The sequence below is a fragment of the Triturus cristatus genome, chromosome 1_1, assembly GCF_964204655.1.
Source record: "Triturus cristatus chromosome 1_1, aTriCri1.1, whole genome shotgun sequence".
NCBI lineage: Eukaryota > Metazoa > Chordata > Amphibia > Caudata > Salamandridae > Triturus > Triturus cristatus.
Window position 1 is genome coordinate 51,548,500 of NC_140579.1, and position 23,121 is coordinate 51,571,620.

The 23,121-nt window shown below is 47.6% G+C and overlaps 1 protein-coding gene across 1 annotated transcript in view; it reads left to right on the plus strand.

Moving 5' to 3' along the window:
- The window catches only part of LOC146869342 (E3 ubiquitin-protein ligase TRIM39-like), an 86,425-nt gene extending 73,515 nt beyond the window's left edge, over positions 1 to 12,910 (plus strand). The window contains exon 6 of the mRNA XM_085651088.1: positions 10,760 to 12,910. Within this exon, the coding sequence (XP_085507214.1) occupies positions 10,760 to 11,322 (563 nt within the window). The 3' untranslated portion in view covers positions 11,323 to 12,910. The remainder of the gene's footprint in view (positions 1 to 10,759) is intronic.
- Positions 12,911 to 23,121: the final 10,211 nt, after the last annotated feature.

A 23,121-nucleotide genomic window follows, 5' to 3' on the forward strand; every position in this document is an offset into this window, starting at 1 on the left:
CGTAGGATTACGTCCATGGCTCTTTGGAAATTAGCCGGAGCGCCATGTAACCCAAAGGGTAACACTTTAAATTGGAACAGGCCATCAGGTGTGGAAAAGGCGGTCTTCTCCCTGTCTTGGGTACGCAGGGGTATTTGCCAGTACCCTTTGCAGAGATCAAGGGTGCTGATATACTGAGCGCGACCGATCCTTTCTATCATCTCGTCCACGCGGGGAAGTGGATACGTGTCGAATTCAGATATTTTGTTTACTTCTCTGAAGTCAATACAAAATCTCACCGAACCATCGGGTTTCGGCACTAAGACGATTGGGGAATTCCATTCACTTGTGGATGGTTCAATTATGTCCATCTGTATCATTTTATGAATTTCCTCCTTAATCGTCTGCCGTCTGGCCTCGGGTATCCGATATGGTCGGAGTCGTACCCTTTTCCCCGGAGCAGTCTTAATAGTATGTTCTACGAGGGTCGTTCTTCCGGGGGAGGTGGAGAAGTTATGATGAAGAGGAGTGAGGGTGGAGATCAATTCGTCTCTCAATTCTGGGTTTAAGGTGGCTTCTATGCACTGGACGAATAACGGGGACGGGTCTTCTACTTGGGCTATGTCTACCGGTACCGGGCCTTCCCATTTCTTCAGTACATTAATGTGGAAGATTTGGGACACGCCCCTAGTGGGATCGAGGTCTATCCGATAGGTTACTGGGGTTACTTGTGAAATCACCGTGTACGGGCCTTGCCATTGGCCTAGCAGTTTGTGATCTGAGGAAGGCATTAAGAGCAGGACTGAATCTCCCACTTTAAAGGATCTTTCTTTTGTCTTTTTATCATACTGTTTCTTTTGATTCACCTGAGACATCTCTAAATTATGGTGGACTATAGTTCGGATTTGGCCCAGGCGGGTTTTCAGAGCGGACACATAGTCCACTAATGGCCTGCTATTATCTGCTTCGTTCTCCCATTTTTCTTGGGCCATCTCCAGCAAGGTTCTTGGCTGTCGTCCATAAAGCAGCTCAAACGGGGAATAACCTGTGCTTTTCTGCACTTTACATCGAATGGCGAACAAGGCCAGGGGCAGCATCTCCTCCCATTTTCGTGACTCCAAATCGAATAGTTTCTTTAGGGTGGACTTGAGGGTGGCATTGTACCGCTCCACCAACCCATCTGTTTGCGGGTGATAGGCTGCGGTCCGGATTTGGCTAATACCTAGTTGGACACATACTTGTTTCAGGACTTTAGACACAAAAGGAGTCCCTTGATCCGTAAGGATCTCTTTCGGGAACCCTACTTGGGAGAACACCTTAATCATGGCACTAGCGATATTGGTAGCGTTAGGGCGGCGTAGGGCAATTGCTTCCGGGAAACGGGTGGCATAGTCGACAATGACCAGCACGTATCGACACCCGCTCTTGGAGGGCAATAAGGGACCAATGATATCCATCCCTACTCTATGGAATGGTTCGTCTATGATGGGCAAAGGACGAAGGGGAACAGGGGGGGGCCTGTATCTACTAGTTTTTTGGCATATCGGGCATTCCTTACAGTATTTTCTAATTTGTTGGTAAACGCCAGGCCAATAGAAGCGTTCCATGATCTGTTTTTCTGTTTTATCGGCCCCAAAGTGTCCGCCCAACAAATGGCTGTGTGCCAGGAACAGTACTTTCTCTCGGAAGGGTCCTGGGATTAACAACTGTGGTTGTTGGGTAGGTGTTCCTTTTCTATACAGTAGTCCCTTTTTGACGAAAAAGTAGGGACCTACTCGTTGGGGTTCCTCGCTGTCTATAGCGGAATTCCAGGCCTCTTGCAGGGCTGGGTCTTCCCTTTGTGCTGCATGGAAGTTCCGGTCTGCTTCCCACGGGTTTTCTACCGGGACAGTGGGTAAAGCCATAACGGGCTTCTTTTTTTCCGCTCTCTTCTGTTTCTTGGTTTTTCTTGGCTTTGAGGGTGGCCACTCCGGTTCCTCCTCCATTGAGAACGGGGCAGTGCTCCACCAATCCTTTTCCGACTTCGTGGAGTTATGCAACATTTGGGGTAGGTTCGGATAATCACTTCCCAGAATAATTCGTTCCGGCAAAGTGGGAATGAGACCCACCTTCAGGGAAGTCCCTACGTCGTTTTGGTGTTGTATCTGAACGTGAGCAGTGGGATACTGTTTCGTATCTCCATGTACACAGCGAATAGCCACGATGTCCCCACTGGGTTGTATGTTGGGTTCCCAATCCTGGGGTCTAACCACACTCTGGCGACAGCCCGTATGCGCCAAGGCCATCGCGGCTTGTCCATTTACTTTCACCGGGCAGTGATAGGGCGGCTCTTCTTTGGTGGTATACGTACAGTAATAATTACGTGCCACTCCAATTTCCATCGGCTCTTCCTTTTGGGGGCAGAACCTCGCAATGTGTCCCATTCCACCACAGTGGAAACACTGGGGTCCAGGGGGGGAAGGTCGTAGGATTGGGGTACCGGGTACAAGGGTAATATGCTCGGGTTTTTTTACAGGAGGTCGAGGGGGTCTATGGGTGGTGTGTCCTCCCGGTCTCCACGGTTGGTCTTCCCTCCCCTTTTGCACTTCTTGGGCCCGGCTGTAGGCACTGGCTATTTCCACGGCAGTCTCTAAGGTGAGATGGGCCTGCTGTCGTACCCACTTTTGGATGGGTGGATGTAGAGAGGATAGGTACTGTTCCAAATAGATCTTTGCCATAATCCCGTCTTTGTCGGTGGTGGCGGGTTTTATCCAGCGATCGGCCATGTCCTTCACCCGAAAATACAGTGCCCTTGGCGTTTCCTGAGGGCCTTCTTTGATATGTCGCAATTTGATGCGATACGACTCGTCATCTATTCCCAAACGCTCCATGATACATTGTTTGATATCTGCATAAGACACGGTTCCTTGGACGGTGGCAGCTTGATATGCCGCCTGGAGATCTCCGGAAAGGAGAGGACCCAGATACTGACCCCACTTGTCCGCCGGCCAGGCCGCTGCCGTGGCCAGGCGCTCGAAATTGTTGAAAAAGAAATCAGGGTCTTCGCCTGGCACATAGCGCTGGAGAACCATAGACGGAAGAGTAGTAGGTCCTCGCTGATGTCCCAACACTTCGGTGAGTTTGTCCATAGCGGCTCCATGGGACTGGCTTTGTCCGGTAAGTGCCTGTTGAATCTTCCCTCGATCTTCCTCCACCACAGTAAGGAACCTTTCCATGACTTTCCCGAGATGTTCCTGATTCTCGGCCATTTTTGCCAAAGCCGCCTCCATGTCTCCTATGGATCCCACTTCTGACACCACTTGTGGGAGGGCGGGTCGGATATACAGACGCGGAGGCTGAATATATTTTCCAAGTGAGAATGGTTTATTGTCAGACAGGCCACTCTTTGCTGTGGGGGTTGGAAAGATATCGGTTCTTGTTCCTGAAGAAGTACTGGGGCCACGCTGGTCGTCGTCTTTTTCCTCAATGTTGGACCTCAAGTGTATCTGCTTCGCTTCTTCGGCCGTGGTTGGTTCCTCCCGAAGGCTCATGAAAAGAAGAAAACAGGGGGGCCATCAGTGTCAGATTCACTTAGTGTAAGGGATACTTTAACCGTCACCTCACCCGTGGTTCTGTGTGGGTTGGTCCTATTACTGGGAACACCGTGCCTCCACTTTGTGAAATAAGATGAAAAGACCAATAGTAAGGGGATTGTATATCCTCTTTGTCACCCTAGACTCGGGTAATTCGACTCACGCTAAAAAAAAAAAAGAAGAAAGAAGAAAATGGACCAAAGGGTCGTGCGGGGAGTGGTACGTCTGGTGAGGAGGTATCGTGTCCGGTTGCTTGATATACAAGACCCGCCAGACCCGCTCGGTGTTCAGGGAAAGGTACGAAGGAATACGCAGGACAACAAAACCTGTGCAGGGGAGTAAGCTTCCAGTGCCCCGGGATCCCGTCTGTGCCGGTTCCGCCTTACCCACCCTCAATGTCCTCCCTCCGCCCTCTACCCTACCAGCCTTTCCCCTGGAGTGTCGTTACTCACCCGGCCCCGCCGCAACTCTCCTGAGCTGCGGCCGCTCCACAGCCTCCTCCGGGGGACACCACCAGTCCTCACTCCAGAACTCCTCCGGCTCCTCCGTCTCGGTCTCGTCCTGGTCCGGTTCGCGGTTGTTCGTCTCTTCTTCTCCCTGCTCCGCTTGCGTCGTCCTTCCTCTTTCTCCTGCTCCGCCTCGAGAGACTACGTCCTGGGTCAGGTCTCCTTTGAGTGGTGGAGCCGGTCTGCTTCCGGGGTCAGCTCCTCCCTCGTGCCGCGTCAGGTCCGCCTGCAGGAAGAGAGGAAAGGGGGGTGTGGTAGACGGACGATTCGGCACTATGTTTCGAGACCTACGCTGTCCCTCTGGCGTTCGTATTCCCCGTATACCAGGTGAGACAGGGGTTGGACATCGTGGCCCCGGCCCCACCTCCTCACAGACAGGCTGGGACATTATGATACTGTAACCCTGGGCATCCCACCCCTTGTCACCAGAGAAGCCACCATAGAGTCCACAGAGCCTTCTGGAATTTTCCAACCCACCAGGTTGGTGCCAGAACTTGCCGCCTATTTGCAGGGTCACCTGACCTAGGGGTATAAAGGTAAGGGAGGGAAAACCTGGCAGTTTGTTGGAGCACTACTGGACCTGGGGACCCTCCGCTGGAGTATAGGCTGCTGGACCAGGGGGAAGCTACACTACTGAGGCCCTGCTGTCCCCAAGATAGCTGAGTGATCCTGCCAGCCTGCTGACATTGCCCAGTGTGAGGGGGAACCCGGGGTGCCAACCCCAGTGTGCCTACATCCTGCTACTACCAACTTCCCCTGCAACTGAACCCTGCTACTAATTCCTGCGAATAGTACCTACCAACTACTGCCAGTGCCAAGACTGGGAAGCGCTAGGAACCTGGCACCTCAAGCTCCCCGACTAGCGCTGTGATCCCAGAGTGCTGAGGAACCTGCGAGCGCTATTGCTGCTGGGAACCACAAGGTAAAGCGCCATTACACCCAAGCGCTATATTGCCAGGATTTGCCACTTTCTGTTAGCGCTGTGCCAATTAAGCGCTGTCCCGCAAGAATCTGCCTCTTCTTGCTAGCGTTGTACTGGTGTGCTGCTGTGGGCCCAGGATCTGAGGGTGCTGCAATCGCGACCGGAGCCGCACCTCAAGCGCTAAAGCTGTGCCCCCAGCGCTTGGCCCTGAAGAAGCGCTGTATGCCCAGATCACCGCTGCGGCCCCCCTGCATGGTGAAAGAAGAAGCGCTGCTGTGTCTGAACTCACTGCCGCTGGCCGGGCCCCCCTCCACCCCCTCTCCGGGAGCGCTGGACGGGAACAGCGCCTCTGCGACCAAAATCACCGCTGCTGCCCGGGGCCTGTATCGGGCTGGGAGCCCTGCTGAGGGTACGGCTGTGCCCCCCGATCGCCGCCCCTGCTGGTTAGGGCACTGCGTGACGCCACGGCCGTGAGGAAGCCACGGGGAAGCCCGGCGTTGTCTAGCGACCGTGACTCCCGGGAGATGCGCTCCTGCTGACGTCAGCGCCGAGCCAGGAATCCGGGCCGTGCTGAAGGCAGGAAGGGCTCGGCCGTGCATCCGTCTCCATAGCCGAGTAGCCAGGAGAAGGAGAGGTGTTCCCCCCGACGGACTGGCCTCACCCCCTCCCCCCCCCCCACATCGGGTAACCCTTCGGCGTGTGCGGGACTGCCGGGCTATGCGTCCTTACGCTCAGGCCCTGCCTGAAACTGGTGGCTCCCAGGAGTAAAGACTTCAGGAACCGGACACAAGCAACCGTATAGCATGTTGCTCACATACCTGCTGTAAAGTTGTTCCTTGGGCCGCATATTTGCATGAGCGTTTTGCCAGCACTGCGCAGGAAATGTTACCTGTATGGTCCTGAGGTTACCAGAGGCCCGCTCATCCGTTTACAGTGAGACTCCTATGTTATCTGCTCTTACAAGACATAGATAAAGATACTTTTTTTTTGTCCAAGAACTTGGAGTGGTGTCTATTCATTGCGTGTGCTTTACTGGGTCAGTGTGAGTGTGTGCTGCACAACTACTTAACACTTAGCCACGGAGTGCCTCCCTGCCTCGCGCCAAGCTACCGTGTTGGAGCCAGTGGTCCCTGGGGCCTTCCATTTCTAACATGCATCCATTTTGCAAATACGTTTATTTGCCTCTGCGTTAGTAGTGCTTATGCATAAAGCATTTAATTTCCACACCTCACTACAAACAGACTTCTGATAAAGCCAGTTCTTGCCAATTTTAGGAAATATCGTCCATTATAACTTTGAATTATGTGATAAGATACCGTTGTCCAATTAATTTCTATTTGATAACCTGCTATAAACCAAATTACCAAGTTCTATTGTGCCAATGCTAGTGTGCTAAAATGTTATTGTATACACCATTCTACCAACGGCTATGCTCCAATATGGACTTTGAAATTAACCTTCAGGGCTTTAATTGTGCTTCCTGTAAAGTTTTCTTCCCACATGCCAACTTCATCATACCTTTTTACGGTAAAATCATCAAGCAATGGAACGATATCTCTTGAGTCAATTAGGTCTTTGCATGAAGTACTGAAACCTTAAAATGCTTAAATATTGTTTTTCTTAAATAGATCTGCAGTAGCATATGGTGCACACTTGTAGCTTGCTAGAACGTTCCGAGTCCTCATCTGTGTCAGGTTTCCAAATTGTTATCTTTGAGTAAATGAGGCTAAAAAAAAACCTCGATAAAAGATGTACAAAGCGAAGCCTCCTTTTTAGAACTTTTTGGAAGTTAATTAATGTACCTTGCCCTGCCTATGGCAAACAGGAAGTTTGTGCTGGTTTATAAGAATTTTCTTGGCTGTAACTGAATGTTTTATGTGTGACGTAGCTTAGAGTTTAGTTACAAAGGAATAGCACAAAAAAAAAATAGAAAGTGAGAGCTGTATGGCTTTTCCTTTGGAGTGGAAGAGCACTCATCTAATACATTCGATTTAAAATTTCTAAAGTAGGACATTGAGAAATTCCAGGCATCTAGAAACCAAAGTATCTCGTCGGGCAGCTGAAAAACTGACTGCATGCATTAATAAGCCGAGATGGAATGAGCCCTTACCTGCCGCTTAGTCTCGGAGGCCATGTCTGTGTCCAGGGGCAAGCGAAAGCACGCGATGCGCTCGTTGAGGGAGCCAAGCCGTACGCGTGCACATCTCCTATCCTCCGTTCACGCACATCGGCTGTCCCTTGTGCTAACGCTGCCTGCTGTGCATGTGCACATGTCCTGTCCCCCTTTCGGCACAGAAAACTGCAACAATAGATCTTGCCAAGGCGAGCAGCGCATGTGCTGTGTCGCTAGGTGAGACCTAAAAAGGAGCTACAAAGTACAGGTATCCAATTAAAAGCATGCTGGCAAAACGGGGAAGAAAGTCATCAAGCTATTTCATATTTGGCAGCTTGAAAAGATAGTTCCTGCCCAATACTTACCCATGGATTGAAGAGCTATCGGAGCAAAGCGTGTCTCCCACAGTAGCAGCAGCTGCTGCTGTACGCACCGCTGCTCGCTACCGTGGAAATACTCCAGGGGAGTTAACTTTCGAAAAAGGTGGGACATACACCCACCATTAGCCATTTGCAGGCTCTGATGTTTAAAGGACAAACACAGTAGCCTATCCAAAAACGTGGGAGGAGTCTGACCCCACAAATACATCCAACAAATCGCCTGACAGTGCAAGCGCTGTAGGCTCGACTTAAAAATTTGCAAAAATAGGCTATGTCCATGTAAAATGCCAAAACTGTATAAAAAAATTTTGGTTTTCTGACAAAAGTCTGCCTGTCCCTGAAAGCTGTGAAGATGGTGATTTCAGAATCACAAACCCTTTGATACAATTTGCAGGGAAAAAACAGACGCCTTCTTCTCCAGCACTTTCCCCCCATTTTTCCCTCCAAAAAAAACATTTCGCTGTATTTTGGCGACTCCTCCAGGGAAATCTACAAGCCCTGGGTACCTTTAAAATCCCTATGATGTTGGAAGAAAAGGACGCAAGTTTGGCATGAAGACCTTATTTGGACAAAAAGTTGCAGGGTCCTAAACGCCAAATAGCCACAAAAAAAAACTCAAGGGGGGGAGGCCTAGCAGCGAAAGGGTTAACCCCTTCCATGCTCATGATGAGCTGAGCTCATCATGAGTCACAGTGGAGCTGTGCTCATGATGAGCTGAGCTCGTCCTAACGGCCGTGGCCCGCCCACGCGCGATAAATTCCCCGCCTGTGCTAGAGAATTAATCAGTGGGCGGGGTCATGGCGAGCTCAGCTTGTCATGAGCACAGCTCCACTGTGAGTCACAGCGGCGCCGTGGATCTCCCCCTCCCCTGTGGGGGGAATTACCCACCCAAAGGGAAGGAGTTAAAAGATGTACCTTTGCCACTCATAAAAGGCATTTCCTGCATAGTTGTGTCAGAGAAGGAGGTGGCCTTAGCTTGTGATAGTTAGGATGGTATTGTCTTGTACTTTGGTATACACTGTTGAGTACATTACATGGAAGCAATAACATATTTAGCATCTTCTTGCTTCAAAGTTGTCTTTGGTTCGTTTTCCTGCACATTCATCTTTCACACAGCATCCCAAATTTTATTTGATTGATCATTGTGGCATAAATATTGAATACAGATTCAATCAGAAAAAGGAAATTGTACGGACGCATCTAAGCAGCAGACTATCATTGAGTGTGGAAGCCTGATCAGGCGACCATTAGTTCTCTTCTTGTGCAGGAATTGGCCAAGAAATCGTGAGGCTCACCACTCCACGCTACATAAAGCATAAGTGGAAATCTGCCCTCTAGCTCAGTAAACCGCTGTATGGCGCATTGTTTGGCCAGAACCAGGAGTGACTGGTGACCTTTGAGAGTGGTGGGGCGCTGGGGCGCAAGAAATGCCCACCACCTGCAAAAGAAACAAAAACAGATTTTCCCTCCTTAGAAAGCCCAAGCTAAAAAAAACAAAAAACTCTCTCAAATGGCCAAATAAAAACAACCCCTCCCTCCAAAATAAAACAAACCGCACATGCATTGCTCATTATATTAAATAAATACAACAAAATTATTCTTCCCATGAACTCCACGCCCTATTCGCTGTCCTTCTGAAGACTGTGGAAAGGACCCTCTAACCAATCCAGATGCTGCTCTCATGCTGCATGAGAGCAGCGCCAGGATTGGATGGAGCGGGTTGGCCCCGCGCTCCTTCATGCGCTAGAGGCCTGTGCTTGGTCTACACTCAGCTTTGTAAGACACTCACCTGTCCTCATAAAGAAACCCCCGCTGGACAGAGCTCCGGCTTACTTTCAGCATTTTAGAGCCATACTGGTCAGTAGTAAAACGTTTATTCTTCACAAGCTGCATATCGTATAATCAGATTATGATCCATAATCTCTTGTCATTGAGCTGACTGAATCTGAATTCTCAAACTGTAACATTTATTTACTATTGGGACCGAAACTCACAGCTGAATCTGGGGCAAACATGAATTCCCCAAAATATCTCTGTAATTAAGTGCCAAGCCCGTTGCGCCCAGGGAACCTCTTTCTTTAGACGCTTGGATCATGTCGCGTGGCCCTTTAGTTCGAATGGAAGCGGCCCCATCAGGATTTCAAGATCGGTGTCAATTCCCTGGATCCGTGGTCTTTCCGACCGACCAATGAGCTGAAAGGTGAGATTGAGGACTCACCAGGGGCATTTGGTATGGAAGGACACATTCCATTGTTACTTTATTAATCTATGTAAAACTGGTAATCCCCACACCCCCACCAGAGTTGGTGATTACCCCTGGCATGGGTAACTCTTGAAGGGGGTTGGGGGGAGGAGTACTAGGTCTGATACCTGGACAAAGGTAGTAAACAAGTCCAGTACCAATAACCCTTTGCTCAGACATACTTTTTTTTTTACTCCTGCTGCGCACTCAAACTGTCCTCTATGTCTACCTACCAATCTTTCAGGATACTGCCCCTTCTTGTAACAGTAACTTCTCAATCAGCACTGCTCAGAAGATGAGGTGGTCCCACCACTACGGACCAGCAAAATGGCAGCCTGCGCCCTCTCCATAAAGAGCACGAAGGGCGCAGTGGGTGGGACTTTAAATACACACTGTGCAAGATATTTGCTGATATGTAGGTCCTATTCCTGAACTCTTGTAGTACTAAAGATCCCTCTGGTTTCTGCCAAACTACTTCTCTTGCTCACAACTGGCCTCTCTCCCTGAACATTCTGATGTGAGATTAGCGGCTCTGCGTCACACGTCTGACGTCACCACCTCAGGATAGCTCCATCTGTGTACATCACACAACCTAAAACATTTATGCAACAAAAAATGTGTCATGAAGAAAGACAGCGGTGAAATCACATGAAGACGAAACTCGGAAAATGCTAAAGTTAATGCTTGTGTCTGGGGCTGGGGTTACCATAAAACCTCTGCTTAGTCTCCAGAGGGCTGAAAATATTCTAAATGTTAAAACAGTTCATAGGTTTTAACCGTTAAAACAACTTTGAATGTTCTATTAATCTGTGAAAGGACACAGAAAGTTTTTGTTCTCCGTTCCTGAAGCGGCTAGCAGTGCAGTCAAAAACTGTTTTTCGCTATATGTTTAGAATGGTTCTAAGGACAGTGAAGGCTTTTAAAGCTGTTCTGGCAATAGCATGTTGGTTAGTGCAGGCACGTTCTGAGAGCTAGGTTAGCTCTTGGTGGTCTCTTGTTTCAGTAGCCGTATTAATTTTCTGTTCTCTTTCTCCTCTCTCTACAGAGGCATTGACTCTGGATCCAGACACAGCTTGTCCTAAGACTGGATCTCAGAAACCTGCAAAAAACACAGCGACAATATGCCTGGATTTTAACAGGCTCTCTGAATCGATTACCTCTCCAATCGAACTGTGCACAGAGGAAGATTCTTTGCCCCCCTTTTTTACTAGTTTGAGTTTTGCAGACGCAGACCAGAACCTAGAAGACTCTGTAATCAAATTATTTCCAGAGAGTAATGTTGACATCTCCCAGAGTCCAGTGGAAAGCGCAAAGAAGGCTTCCGAATGTATATATGATAGACATCTACATCCTAGTCCAAATAAAAAAAGATTTACTCCCAAGAGTCGTGTGTATAGAACAGAGCCCCTGGCGAAGGAACCTGTAGAAGTCACCCAGAGAACCTTCTGCGGTGCCCTCACCCCATCCACCAGAATAATTAAAAGTGAAAACGTGCCCCACTCATCCACTGATAGTTCTACTACAGATTTTGTGGAATCGGATGTGAAATATCCATTCCTTTCTTTTAAGAAGTTGCCAAAAAGCCATGGATATCCCAAGCCGTTTTGAAGGACGACTCCTCATCTGCCAGGTTCAGCTCTTACTCCATGGGGTTGTTTAAGCTGGAGTGTACAGTCACCTAAAAACTGTTTGACCTGGCATTCTGCCTTTCCTCGCAAGGCTTATACCTTCACCTCTAACGTGCATATTCTTTCATTTTCACATTCTGGTTTTTCGAAATATATTCTCAGTCCTGTGGCAATGGGGAATTTAAAATGGCACAGACCTATGAATTTGGGCAATTAATCTGTTTCTCAGATTATCATATGCATATGCATTGCCTTATAAAGCAGAGTTATCATTCGGGCTCAGATAGCACCATATGCTTTAGGTTCCATTGACATGGAATGTTTAGTCCTCTGACAGCAGGTAGACAGCAATGTCTTACTAATCTATAGATCAAACACACAGGCAAGTGTCCTCGGGAACCAATTAAATGATACCAGTGTGGTCCTGGTTACCAGTTGGGCAGAGTGGGATTACCAGATGTATTTCTGGCTGAATGATGCAGTGTGGTAAGTGTCCCTGGCTTGAATTTACCAGGTATATGAACACTAGCCCTGGTTCTATCATGTGGTAATGTTGCACTGTGAAATCGCTTTAGGCTTTGGCTACCAGGCCTCACCATTTTTAGGTCTCGCCTGACCCAGCGCATGCGCTGGTCTGGCGAGACATTTAGTGAGGGCTCAAAAAAGTGCTACAACTGTAGCATAGAGCTACAGTGCATGTGCGCGGGCTTGCGCCTCACTTTCGCGGCCGCACGGCCGCTATGATGTTTGATCGCGATCACTGCTTTGATGTTCTCTTCGCTTTTTTATCCTGTTTATTACTTCTATGTAGTAATGGTGGCACCCGTGCGCCGCCATTACTACAGAGCAGTAATAAACAGAAACAAGCATTGGCATAGCCAATAGGTCTCGCTTTTGGGACCTTGTAAGTATTTAATTATGCAACTGTTGCATGGCTAAACACTTATAAGATCCCAAAAGCGAGACCTATTGGCAATGCCAATGCTTGTTTTCTTTCTTAAAGCGTGGTGAATACACACTCTGTACACCCCACCCAGAAGCCCCCAAATATATTTACCATCTGCTCAGAGCAGGTGGAAAATGTAAGTGTTAAACCCCACGGAATTTGTAATCCACGATTCCATTGGGTTGAAGTTATAATTGCATGTTACTGGGGCTGGTAGAGGTAAATGTAATGCAGACAGTACAGTGCGGCTCTTAATTAGGGCCCATGTGTCCCAAATTCTGCATGAGCTATCCCACAACTATCAACGTTAATATATTTTGAAAAATGCACATATTTTGCCCCTGAACATCAGCTTGTCAGTTTCCACCAATGCACTAAGTGGGTCTTAAAAACCAGCCTGCTGTTTTCGGAAAATATTCTTGTTCTTCAAGACCAGCTTTTTATTTTATTTTCACAATATATTTTGGCATTTTCTGAAAATATAATAATTTTGCCCTGAAAAACCAGCTTTTTGTGTCAAGATACATTATTTGGCATCAAATATCAGCTTTTGTTCGGGTTTTCTATTTTCTTGTTTTAATAAATTAATATCACAATAAAATAAAATCTTAACACAATAAAATCATCTTGGCATTTTTCCTTGGGTAACCATCATTTACAAGTGTTCCACATGGATAGATATTTGTTCATTCATTCAAAGGGTATCAGAGGCAATATACATACAAGGTAAATCATATAGTAGGCACAAAAAGGGAAGAAAAGAAGTCCACATTGCTGTATGTAGTCTTAAGGTGGCTTTATTATAGATGTGCTTGGTTTTCATAAGTGGACAGCCAACGCGTTTCGCCCAGACATGGGCTTCTTCAGAGTTGTGTAAAAAACTGTGTGAGGGCCGTATCCGGTGGCGTCTCGTCCTCCAGCCAAGCACATCTATAACCAAGACACCTTAAGGCTACATACAGCAACGTGGACTTCTTTTCTTCGCTTTTTGTGCATACTATATGATTCCCGGAATAGGCCCGGAATCCTGTGATGGTGCATAATCGAGCCATCGTTTTCTCAGATTTATTCCACAGATTAACCTTTCTAATGTGTTAAGGCTCTCACACCCTACCGGAACGGCAGCTACAGCTTATAAAAGGAATTAAGCTTATTAGGAAAAAAGGCGATCACTGTGTCCAGTAGTAAACAGAGACTTGTATGCATTGACTATTTGAGCATATAGCTATATTGCACATCCTGCTATTTTACAGTAAGGCTTTCAGGCCTAGGGTAATTTTTAGTGATTATTTTGAAAATAGTTCATCTCCTTCTTAGCTGTATGTTGAATCTGGGTTGTCAGGGAGAAGTGGTTTCCTGAACCTCTGTATAGATCAATCCTATCAGCATAGCTATGTGGATGCAAAAGACCTATTGTCAAGCTACCAGAGCTTGTAGTGGGCTGAAGGCCTGCCCATAACATACCATTGGTTGGCAATATTGGCGCTGATTTTCTTGCTTCTTGTTCAATGGCTAGCCTTGCTCATCTTGTGTCTGTCCCTCCCATGGATCATTGTCTCTTTGCTTGTGTCGTTCCACTGCTTGCTTTTAAAGGACTACTTTTTTTTTCTTTTTGCTTAAGCATTCGCAAGAGTGCATGTGTTTTCCAGCAGTCTCCCTTGTGTGCTTCTCTCACTCACCCACGTGCTTTTTCTCTCCCACATTGCTATCTCTCTGCAAGTGTTTCTCCCCCCTCCTTCCAAGTTGCTTCTGCCCATCTAGCTTGCCCCACCGGAGCCCTCAGTGTTGCTTCCCCACATATATATGAAAGAAACTAATCTACTTTGAAAAACAAAAATTACCCTTTCATCATGGGTCAGAAAATAAAATCATAATTTTTTGGCCCTTACCTACAAAATAATGTGGCCACATGAGCTGCATCACTGCACCTTTTTTTCTCTTTAGCCCTGCTGCACTGTGTTGAGTATGCTGAACAACATTGCTAAAAACCATTAGCGATGCCAATAGTTCCTAAAGGTGAGACCTACTGGCATTGCCAGTGCTTGTTTTTAAAACCAGATTCAGGCTAGCCAGATGTCTCTATGCATACAAAGTTGCTGTAGGCAAAGCATTCAGAAAAAATATACCCAAAATAAACACTATCTTTCAAATGGATGGACATCTCATAAACCACTTTAGGTGACTCGGGTCATCCCATGATAATGGAACCGGCATCCACTTTGGTTTATGCACATTAATGTCAGGTAAGCAACACCTGCCTCCTGCTTTCATGCTGCTAGTAAAAACAGGCTATCTGGTACTTTTCTTCAGCATCCTGTCTAAAGAAGGGTGAAACGCAGAGCATCAGCACCATACTCCTTGTATTTTTTCTTCCTTGCCGCGCAGTTGATTGTTTGGTTTTGCTTGCGAGAAAGTGTCGGATTGAATGTCACTCATAATTACACTGAAATTATGACAATATCTCACATAAGCAATCTGATACCTTGGCAGCCATGCAGCATGTGGAACCAGATTCTCTTAGGAACAGCTTCACCACTTCTTGCAGCCACTATTTCTCTTGGAAATGACAAGGAGAGGCTTCCTGGCCTGCAGCTCTTTCTCCCTACACAAAGTTCAGAGAGGAAGAGGTGTGGCGCCGCGGCCAGGGCGACTGACTCCGGAATCTGGGGATCACGGCTCGATCCCCGGCGTCGGCGGCAGATTAGGCCAGCACCATGTGACTCTGGGAAATAGCTTGCTTAATCTTCCCGACGGCCCCCAGCGCCTAGAGACCCTTACGGGTGATTGTTCGCGCTTTACAAATGTGGATTATTATTATTCTTGGGCACCCACATATTGTGATGGCACTGGTGGGGCTGCCCCCCCCCCCCCCCTGTTTTTCTTTCTGTTTCACATTTGTTAAGAGTTCCTACATTTCACATCTCTCCGTCCTTGGTTCTCACCCGGCTCCAGGGTTGTAATCCAAAGAGGAGGCTTGTGGTGTAGAAACCCGCTGGAAACTGCAGGTTCTCTGTTGGCTCTTTATTAGATAAACACGGCTAGTAATAGATGGCTAAGTAGAAGGAGAAATAATGCCTCCCCAGGGAAAGGGACACCCACCCTGCGCAGTCCACTAGCTCTGCCAACTGTCCTTGCCAGTCACACCATGGCAGTGGAACACTCCAGGAGACTCCATTCTCACATGCATGTGAGTAATTAAGCATCTGCAGCTATAGTATCAGATCACATACAAGACTGTGTTAGGGCGTGAGTTGGAGTAAAAAGGTAGAACTCCTAGTGATGTCTGGCTTTAGAACCTCAGGGAGCTATTTTATGCTGTGATGGCACACAGAAAGCAGTTGGGTGGGATTCTGCTGACGGTTGGCAGGACTGGGCAGTTTATGCGGATTACCTCATGTCAATGTTTAGACCTCATCATTCTAAAATGTAATCACTTGGTCAAGACCTAGGGTCTAGGAACCAAAGGTAACTCTGATAAAAGCTTTTCAAACCAGCCCTTCTCCGTTCCCCTCGCTCTCTCACCTCTGACTTTTCTCACCCTCTCCTGTAGCCTCCACTGAGCTGCTATAGAAAGTGACGGAGGTGCCATCAATGCCTCCCTGCCCTAAAAGCCGGCACCCAAAGGCTCCAAACCATGGGGAAATGCCCAGTGCAAAAAACTGGCAGTCCGGCCTTGGCTCCAGTGCCAGCAATAACCGGTGGTGCAGGGCCGTGGCACGGCACGGGCAGACAGCTTAGATTGGTGGAACCTGCCCCTCTACCAGGGGTGGCTGGTGACATTTGAAAGTAGTGGTGTAAAATGATTCGTATACTACACCGTTGCGAGCGAGTGTACTCGAACCACCATAAGGGGGGGTTTGTTGCAAATCTCTTCCTGTGAAAATTTTGAAAAAAGAAAAGAAAAATGGTGCATCTTCAAGCAAATTTGAGAAAGCAGGAAGGTTAATAAAGCAATTGTGAAAGTGCCTCTGTGAACTGTCACTTTTCTCTTTACCTATCTCTCTCCCAGAATTCACCACCTTCACCTGTAAGTGGCTGCAAGCTGCTCTATCGGCGTCACTCTCTTCCAGTGACACTCTCACTTTCCCATCATCCAAGTATCCCTTCCTACCTTATCTCTTTCGCTATCTCAGCATCTCCCCTCCTCTGTCACTGGCTGGGTGCTGCTGACACTGCCCGGTGACTGTCTCTTGCTGCCCCTTCCATTGTCTCGCAACCCCCCATGCTCTCCACTCTCCCTATCTTGCTTCCTCTTTCTATCTTGCTATCTCTTCCTATCTTGTTGCAGTCACATCCATCTTGCTTGCTATCCCTCCCTACATCTCAGTATCCCTTCCTCCCTCGTCTCTTTCTCTGTCTCCGCACCTCCATTCCTCCGTCACAGCAAATGACAAGTAGTTACGACAGAGCACATCTCACACAAGAATCGGATGAACTATCTCTAGACTCTACTATAGCGCCTAATATGTACCGGTGATTGCAGGTGGTGGGCACTTAGCGCTGCCACTCTTTTAAGGTCAGGTGTCCGGTCCGTGGCGTATTTCTCATCATCGGCCTTCACCCCCAGAGCAAGAGAGAAAAGTCAGTTAACCGGGGAATAGAAAGAGAAGGAAACAGTGACATAAGGGAACGAGGGTGCAGAAAGGAACGTGTGAGAGTAACGGAGCTGACCTAATGCCCATTGCTTTTATCATTACAAAACGAAAGCAGAATGGTTTCAAAAGACCACGTTTGTGAATACAGAGCCGCAGTATGCATTTTGTTTTCCAATGCTCGCACCCAACAAGCAGGTATTTCAGTACCTCCAGGAATAGTGTGCTTTCCCACCCAGGGAAAACATGGTTGTTCAAAGAGCGAGGAGGCAACAAAAGTAGGGCTTCACTGGCAAACACTAATGTGGCGCTGATGTGTTTAGGTGTGAATAAATCAATATGGCCACCTTGCTTTAGTTCGTTATTTTTCTTATTTTGAATGTTTTATTTCTCTCTACCCTGAGGCTGCACTTAGAAATTGAAAAATGTCAGCAAAAGACTACGTTTCAACTCCAGCAAGTGTTTTTCTTTTTTGGATCCATTTCACAAGGAAGCAAATAAACGAAAGGAGTAAAGAGAAGGTAACGCCAGTTTCTCGAAGTCTCCGACCGGTTTTTTACTACATGAGGAGGAGCGAGACAGAGAGGGAAGAGGGGGAACAAAGGAGGGGGGAGGCAGCTGCCAGCAGCGGGAGAACTGGACTCAAGCAGTGACTTACGACAGAGCACATCTCACAATCGGTTGAACATCATGAACTATCTATCTATAGCGCCTAGTGAGACCTAATGACCATTGCTTATATCATTAAAAAACGAAAGCAGGATGGTTTAAAAAGACCACGTTTGTGAATACAGAGCCGCGCGCAGTATGTATTTCATTTTCCAATGCAGCAAAAACATTCTTCAAAGAGCGAGGGGGGGGTCGCGCGGGGGAGGGGTCGCGCGGGGGAGGTTCGCACGGGAGAATAAAATTAAAACGAAAACTTACCTGACCGCCTCTGCTCCTGGTCCGCGTTGGCGCCTCTGCCCTCTTGAAACAGGAACAGCACGTCAGCACTGGAGTGGCAACCCCTCAGCCAATCCTGGCGCTGCTGCAGCGCCAGGGTTCGCTGAGGGCACCGCTTACGTTTCACCCGTCGCCTGCCCATTAGGAGACCGAGGGGCTCCTTATGAGCATGCGCAAGGCAGTGAAAACACAAGTGCGCATGACTGGGCACGGGCTAAAAATTAGCTCACCATGCCCACTCATGCGCACTTGTGCTGCAGTGCTGCCTGTCCCTGGCTTGTCCGACAATGCATGTCAGTCAACATGACGCCGGACCGCCATCATGCTGACTGACATGCATTGTCAGTTCTCCCCACCCTCGGCGTCTCTGAACTTAAGTAAACTAAGTTCAGAGACGCCGAGGGAGCTGTGGGCGGGGGTGGGGGAGCAACCCCCCCAATGGACGCACTGCCACTGCCCTCTACATAGCAACCATTAAAAATAAAATAAAACGTAAAGCCCTCAGCTCAGAGCTCTTAGCCTGACATCCGTTGTTCCAGGATTATCCATTCCCTGTGAGAACAGATTCTGAGGAAGTAGAGCCTGTGTGTGGACACATTCTGACATATGCACTACCCTTGGAAGTGATGAAGCAGCAAACCTATTTATTAGGTCTCGCCTACGCAGTGCGCATGCGCTGCCTAGGAGACCTTTAGCCGTCGTTTGCTCTTTTTCAAAGCACATACTCGTGCTTGTGGAGGCATACACCTTGCGGGAGTGCGCAGCAGCGGCCACAAGCACGAGTATGTGCTTTGAACAAGAGCAGACTGCTCTCTCAAGCACGCGCGCGCTGCACGCATTTTTTTTTTCTTTTAACTTTTAGCGCGAGGCGCGCGCGCTTGTTCTCTCTAATATCACTCCGTTTATGGCAAATACTTTTGAAAACATTTGCAGTTCTTGTCAACATTCCTGTTGTGAGAAAGTTGTATCCACCGATTGATGCTTTCTGGTTAAAGAATATCCTTTGTGACTCTGTGGCTGTTTGGTAACACATCATGTTCACGATCGTCATTTAGCTAAGGTTTCACTGCTTGTGTTTTATTTCACTTTTGATAGTCTGGAAATTACACTTTTCCGAGGGTTATACAGAATAGTTTGTAACTCCATGTGTAGTTTAGATAAATACATTTTAAGTAGCTTCACAAACTTAATATTTCTTCAGTTTTTCATGAACTGAAAGATTTCCAGATACTTCGGTCCTACAAAGGGAATAGTATGTTTTCTTGTACTGAACATACTTATTTGGTTCTATGCTGATTCCGTTTTCATAATACTTTTTAATAATGTAATGAGATTTTTATTGTGCCATTTTAACAAACATTTAACCTCTCAATGTCACTATCGACAATCAGATGGAAAAAATAAGTTCTGTTTTCGATTTGGTGGCTCATTCGTATTAGGCTTTGTCGGATTTTAGTCTGAAGGTTAAGGCTCGTAAGTATTCGCTATGTGCCTACTTTGCTACCCAGTGGAGCATTTCCCGCGGAAAAGAAATGCGCATGGATATTTTTGATAGTTAGCAGATTTGGAAACACGTTGGCCAACTATATGGTTTTTTAAATATTGTCCAATGTGTGTTGGTTCTGGCTTATGCGTTCGTGTATCATGAGGTGTTGTGGGCATTGTGATAACCAGCTGTATCTTGCGCATGTGCTGTGTTGGATGTACTTTCAGAATTCTGTTGAGGGTTTATTTATTCTTGGTTGGTTATAAACCGCTACTAGGCCTCCCCTGGCTGTGTTTGGGTGCATGTGTTTTTTGGCCAGTGTACTCTGTTGGCAGTTATTGTGTGTTTTTTTTTGTATTTTTATGTGAATGTAATGGTCTCTTATGTGGTATATTTGGATATTGTCGGCTGTATGTGCTACATTTTATCATTTTTGGGTATAGGAGCATACAATGGGAGAAAATGAGACAAAATGTGAAGTCACTGCACTCTAAAAGCGATAGAATACATCTTCATTTGCAGCTTGCGTGCATTAGTACTTTAGCATCACTACCAAAGCACGAAAATGAACACAACTGCCACTTACTGCACGTAACAGACCATTCTTTAAAGCAGTCGCGTAACGAAACCTAAGGGGGCCCCCCTACAAATTTCACAGGGGGCCCCTCCACGCCCTGGACCCAGTCAGTAGCTTTAAGTACAGGGACCTCGCCACCCATGCAGAGTCCAGGAGGGGCACCCTGGAGCCCGGGGGCCCTCCGCACCATGGGTGCTGCAGGGGCTATTGTTACACCAATAGCTCTACACACAAGGATTTAAGTGGCTTGTGGTAAAGGTGATGGTGTTACCATGTATTACATGGAATAAAGTACGAGCTGCCGTAGATGATAATGATATTGTAAGTCACCTTCGGCCTTGTTCCGCTATATCATGGGTACTCACAAACTTTCTGTCGGGGGCCAAAATTACAGTGTGGTTTGTGACTGAGGGCCGCACCAGTAGGGGTGGGGTCAGTAGGAGGGGGCGGGGTCAGTGGGGGGTTGCGCCAGAGTAAAAAAAAATCAAATCCGTTTCAAAACATTAGACAATGCTGTATTTCAAAAGCAGATGTAACTACAAAGAGCACTTTTTGATAATACATTTTTATTAGCAGACAATAGCAATCTAAAGAGGCATTGCATAGCTTCATGCACACTTTGACCCCAATTCCATCACAGTCTCTCTGTCCGTCAATCAGTCTCTCCCGGTCAGTCAGTCTCTCTCCTGGTCAATCAGTCTCTCCTGGTCAGTCAGTCTCTCTCCTGGTCAGTCAGTCTCTCTTCCGGTCAGTCAGTCTTTCTCCCGGTCAGTCAGTCTTTCTCCCGGTCAGTCAGTCTCTCTCTCTCTGTCTCTCTCTGTCAGTCTTTCTCTGTCAGTCTTAGTCTCTCTCTGTCAGTCTCTCTCTCTGTCAGTCTCTCTCTTTCTGTCAGTCAATCTCTCTGTCAGTCAGTCTCTCTGTCAGTCAGTGTCTCGCTCTCTCTGTGTCAGTCAGCCAGTCAGTCTCTGTCAGTCAGTCTCTCTCTCAGCCAGTCAGTCTCTCTGTCAGTCTCTTTCTATCAGCCAGTCTCTCTCTGTCGTTCAGTCAGTCTCTCTGTCAGTCAGTGTCTCGCTCTCTCTGTGTCGGTCAGTCAGCCAGTCAGTCTCTCTCTCAGCAGTCAGCCTCTCTGTCAGTCTCTTTCTATCAGCCAGTCTCTGTCAGTCAGTCTGTCTCTCTCTGTCAGTCTCTGTCTCTCTCTCTTCCAGTCTCTCTCTCAGTCTCTCTCTACCTCAGTCAGTCAGTCTCCCTCTCAGCCAGTCAGTCTCTCTGTCAGTCAGTCAGTCTCTCTGTCAGTCTTTCTCAGTCAGTCTCTTTCTATCAGCCAGTCTCTCTCTCTGTCAGTCAGTCTCTGTGTCATTCAGTCTCTGTCTCTCTCTGTCAGTCAGTCTCTGTCATTCAGTCTCTGTCAGTCAGTCTCTCTCTGTCAGTCTCAGTCAGTCAGTATCTGTCAGTCAGTCTCTCTCTCTCTACTCTCTCTCCACTCTGTCTTCACTCTTTCCACTCTCTCTCTCTCTCTCCACACTCTCGCTCCACTCTCACTCTCTCTCCACTTTCTCTCTCTTTCTTTCTCTCTCTGGAGGCCATGGGTACATTACCTGGTCCGTGGGTCGCCAAGGAAGGCCTGCCAAGCCGCTGGCGGCCCGCGGGCCGTACTATGAGTACCACTGTGCTATATGGTCATGGAACACCTCAGTGAGTTGCATTATCCTTATAATGTATGGCAGGGGCTACTTTATCTCATAAAGTACTGCCACCAGTTTAACTACGGCCTAATGTATGCCCCCCTACAATTTGCTTCTAAGGACACTACAGATAGTTCCACTAGTGATATTCTAGACAATGCATACAATAAACAAGCATTGGCATCGCCAATACGTCTCGCCTTTGGGACCTTATAAGTGTTTAGCCATGCAACACTTGATGTTGTTGCACCAAGGATATTGTGCTGGATAACTAAACACTTATAAGGTCCCAAAGGCGAGACCTATTGGCTATGCCAATGCTTGTTTTCTATGACAGAGACACGTTTTGGGAAAGTTATGTCACTCCCTGGGCACTTTCCTTGCTAATTGCCCCTTATTCCGTCCTTTCCACTCTGACATCTAGCTCTTTTAAACAGCCTACCCCTGAATAAAGCACCTATGCCACCAACAAACATAACACGCGGCGCGTGGTCTGTGTATATGGGTGACTGGATGCCAGGTAGTCTGTGTGTGCGGGTGCCCACAGGCCTGTGCACACGGGTGCATGTTTGTCTGCTGGCCTGTGCACACGGGTGCATGTTTGTCTGCTGGCCTGTGCACGCGGGTGCAGGTTTGTCTGCTGGCCTGTGCACGTGGGTGCATGTTTGTCTGCTGGCCAGTGCACACGTTTGCATGTTTGTCTGCTGGCCAGTGCACACGTTCGCATGTTTGTCTGCTGGCATGTGCACATGGGTGCATGTTTGTCTGTTGGACTGTGCACACGGGTGCATGTTTGTCTGCTGGCCTGTGCACACGGTGCATGTTTGTCTGCTGGCTTGTGCACACGGTGCATGTTTGTCTGCTGGCCTGTGCACATGGGTGGCAGTCTGTTGGCACGTCTGTGAACTGAAAGGAGATATGCAGGTGGTTTGTTCAATCTACTTATTTGCATGTATGTGTGTTATCTCTGTCAGTGTATTCACGGATTTTCTTGCCCTTGTGCGTGCACTATAAAAAGAGGTCAAGCCTATGTGCTTTGTCAGTGCTTGTTTCAACAGCGCTCAAGACTGCAGTTACACAGATTAATCTGAAACTGCTGTGCAAATCTGGAGTTACTATTACCCAGTTTGACAATATTCAAACTATCACCCTCTGCAGGATAGAAGGCTGAGTTGGCCCTGTCAAGGATCCAAACTAATGACGTGAAAGTTGTGGGAGTCTTGTGGCTCAAGAAAGGGAAATGAACGCAGACGACTGTCTACATTAGGGGGAGGGTCTGCTAAAATAGAGCATGGACGATTAAAAAGTCTTGGCAGAAAATGTCTACCGTTTCCTGTGTTGTGTGATGACGTTTTGATCTGAACAGCACAACAAAGATGAGCCTTAAGGCTGCAGTCCCCCAGATGCTACAGGGGAAGTTAAGATAAGCAGATTTATGACCAATCCTGATTTTTGCAGTACAGGGGCTTAGGTACCAATAGAGCAGCAGGTCCCACAAGGCCCCAATTATATCTGTCCTTTAATACTCATCAGGGGGAGGGGACTTGGGGC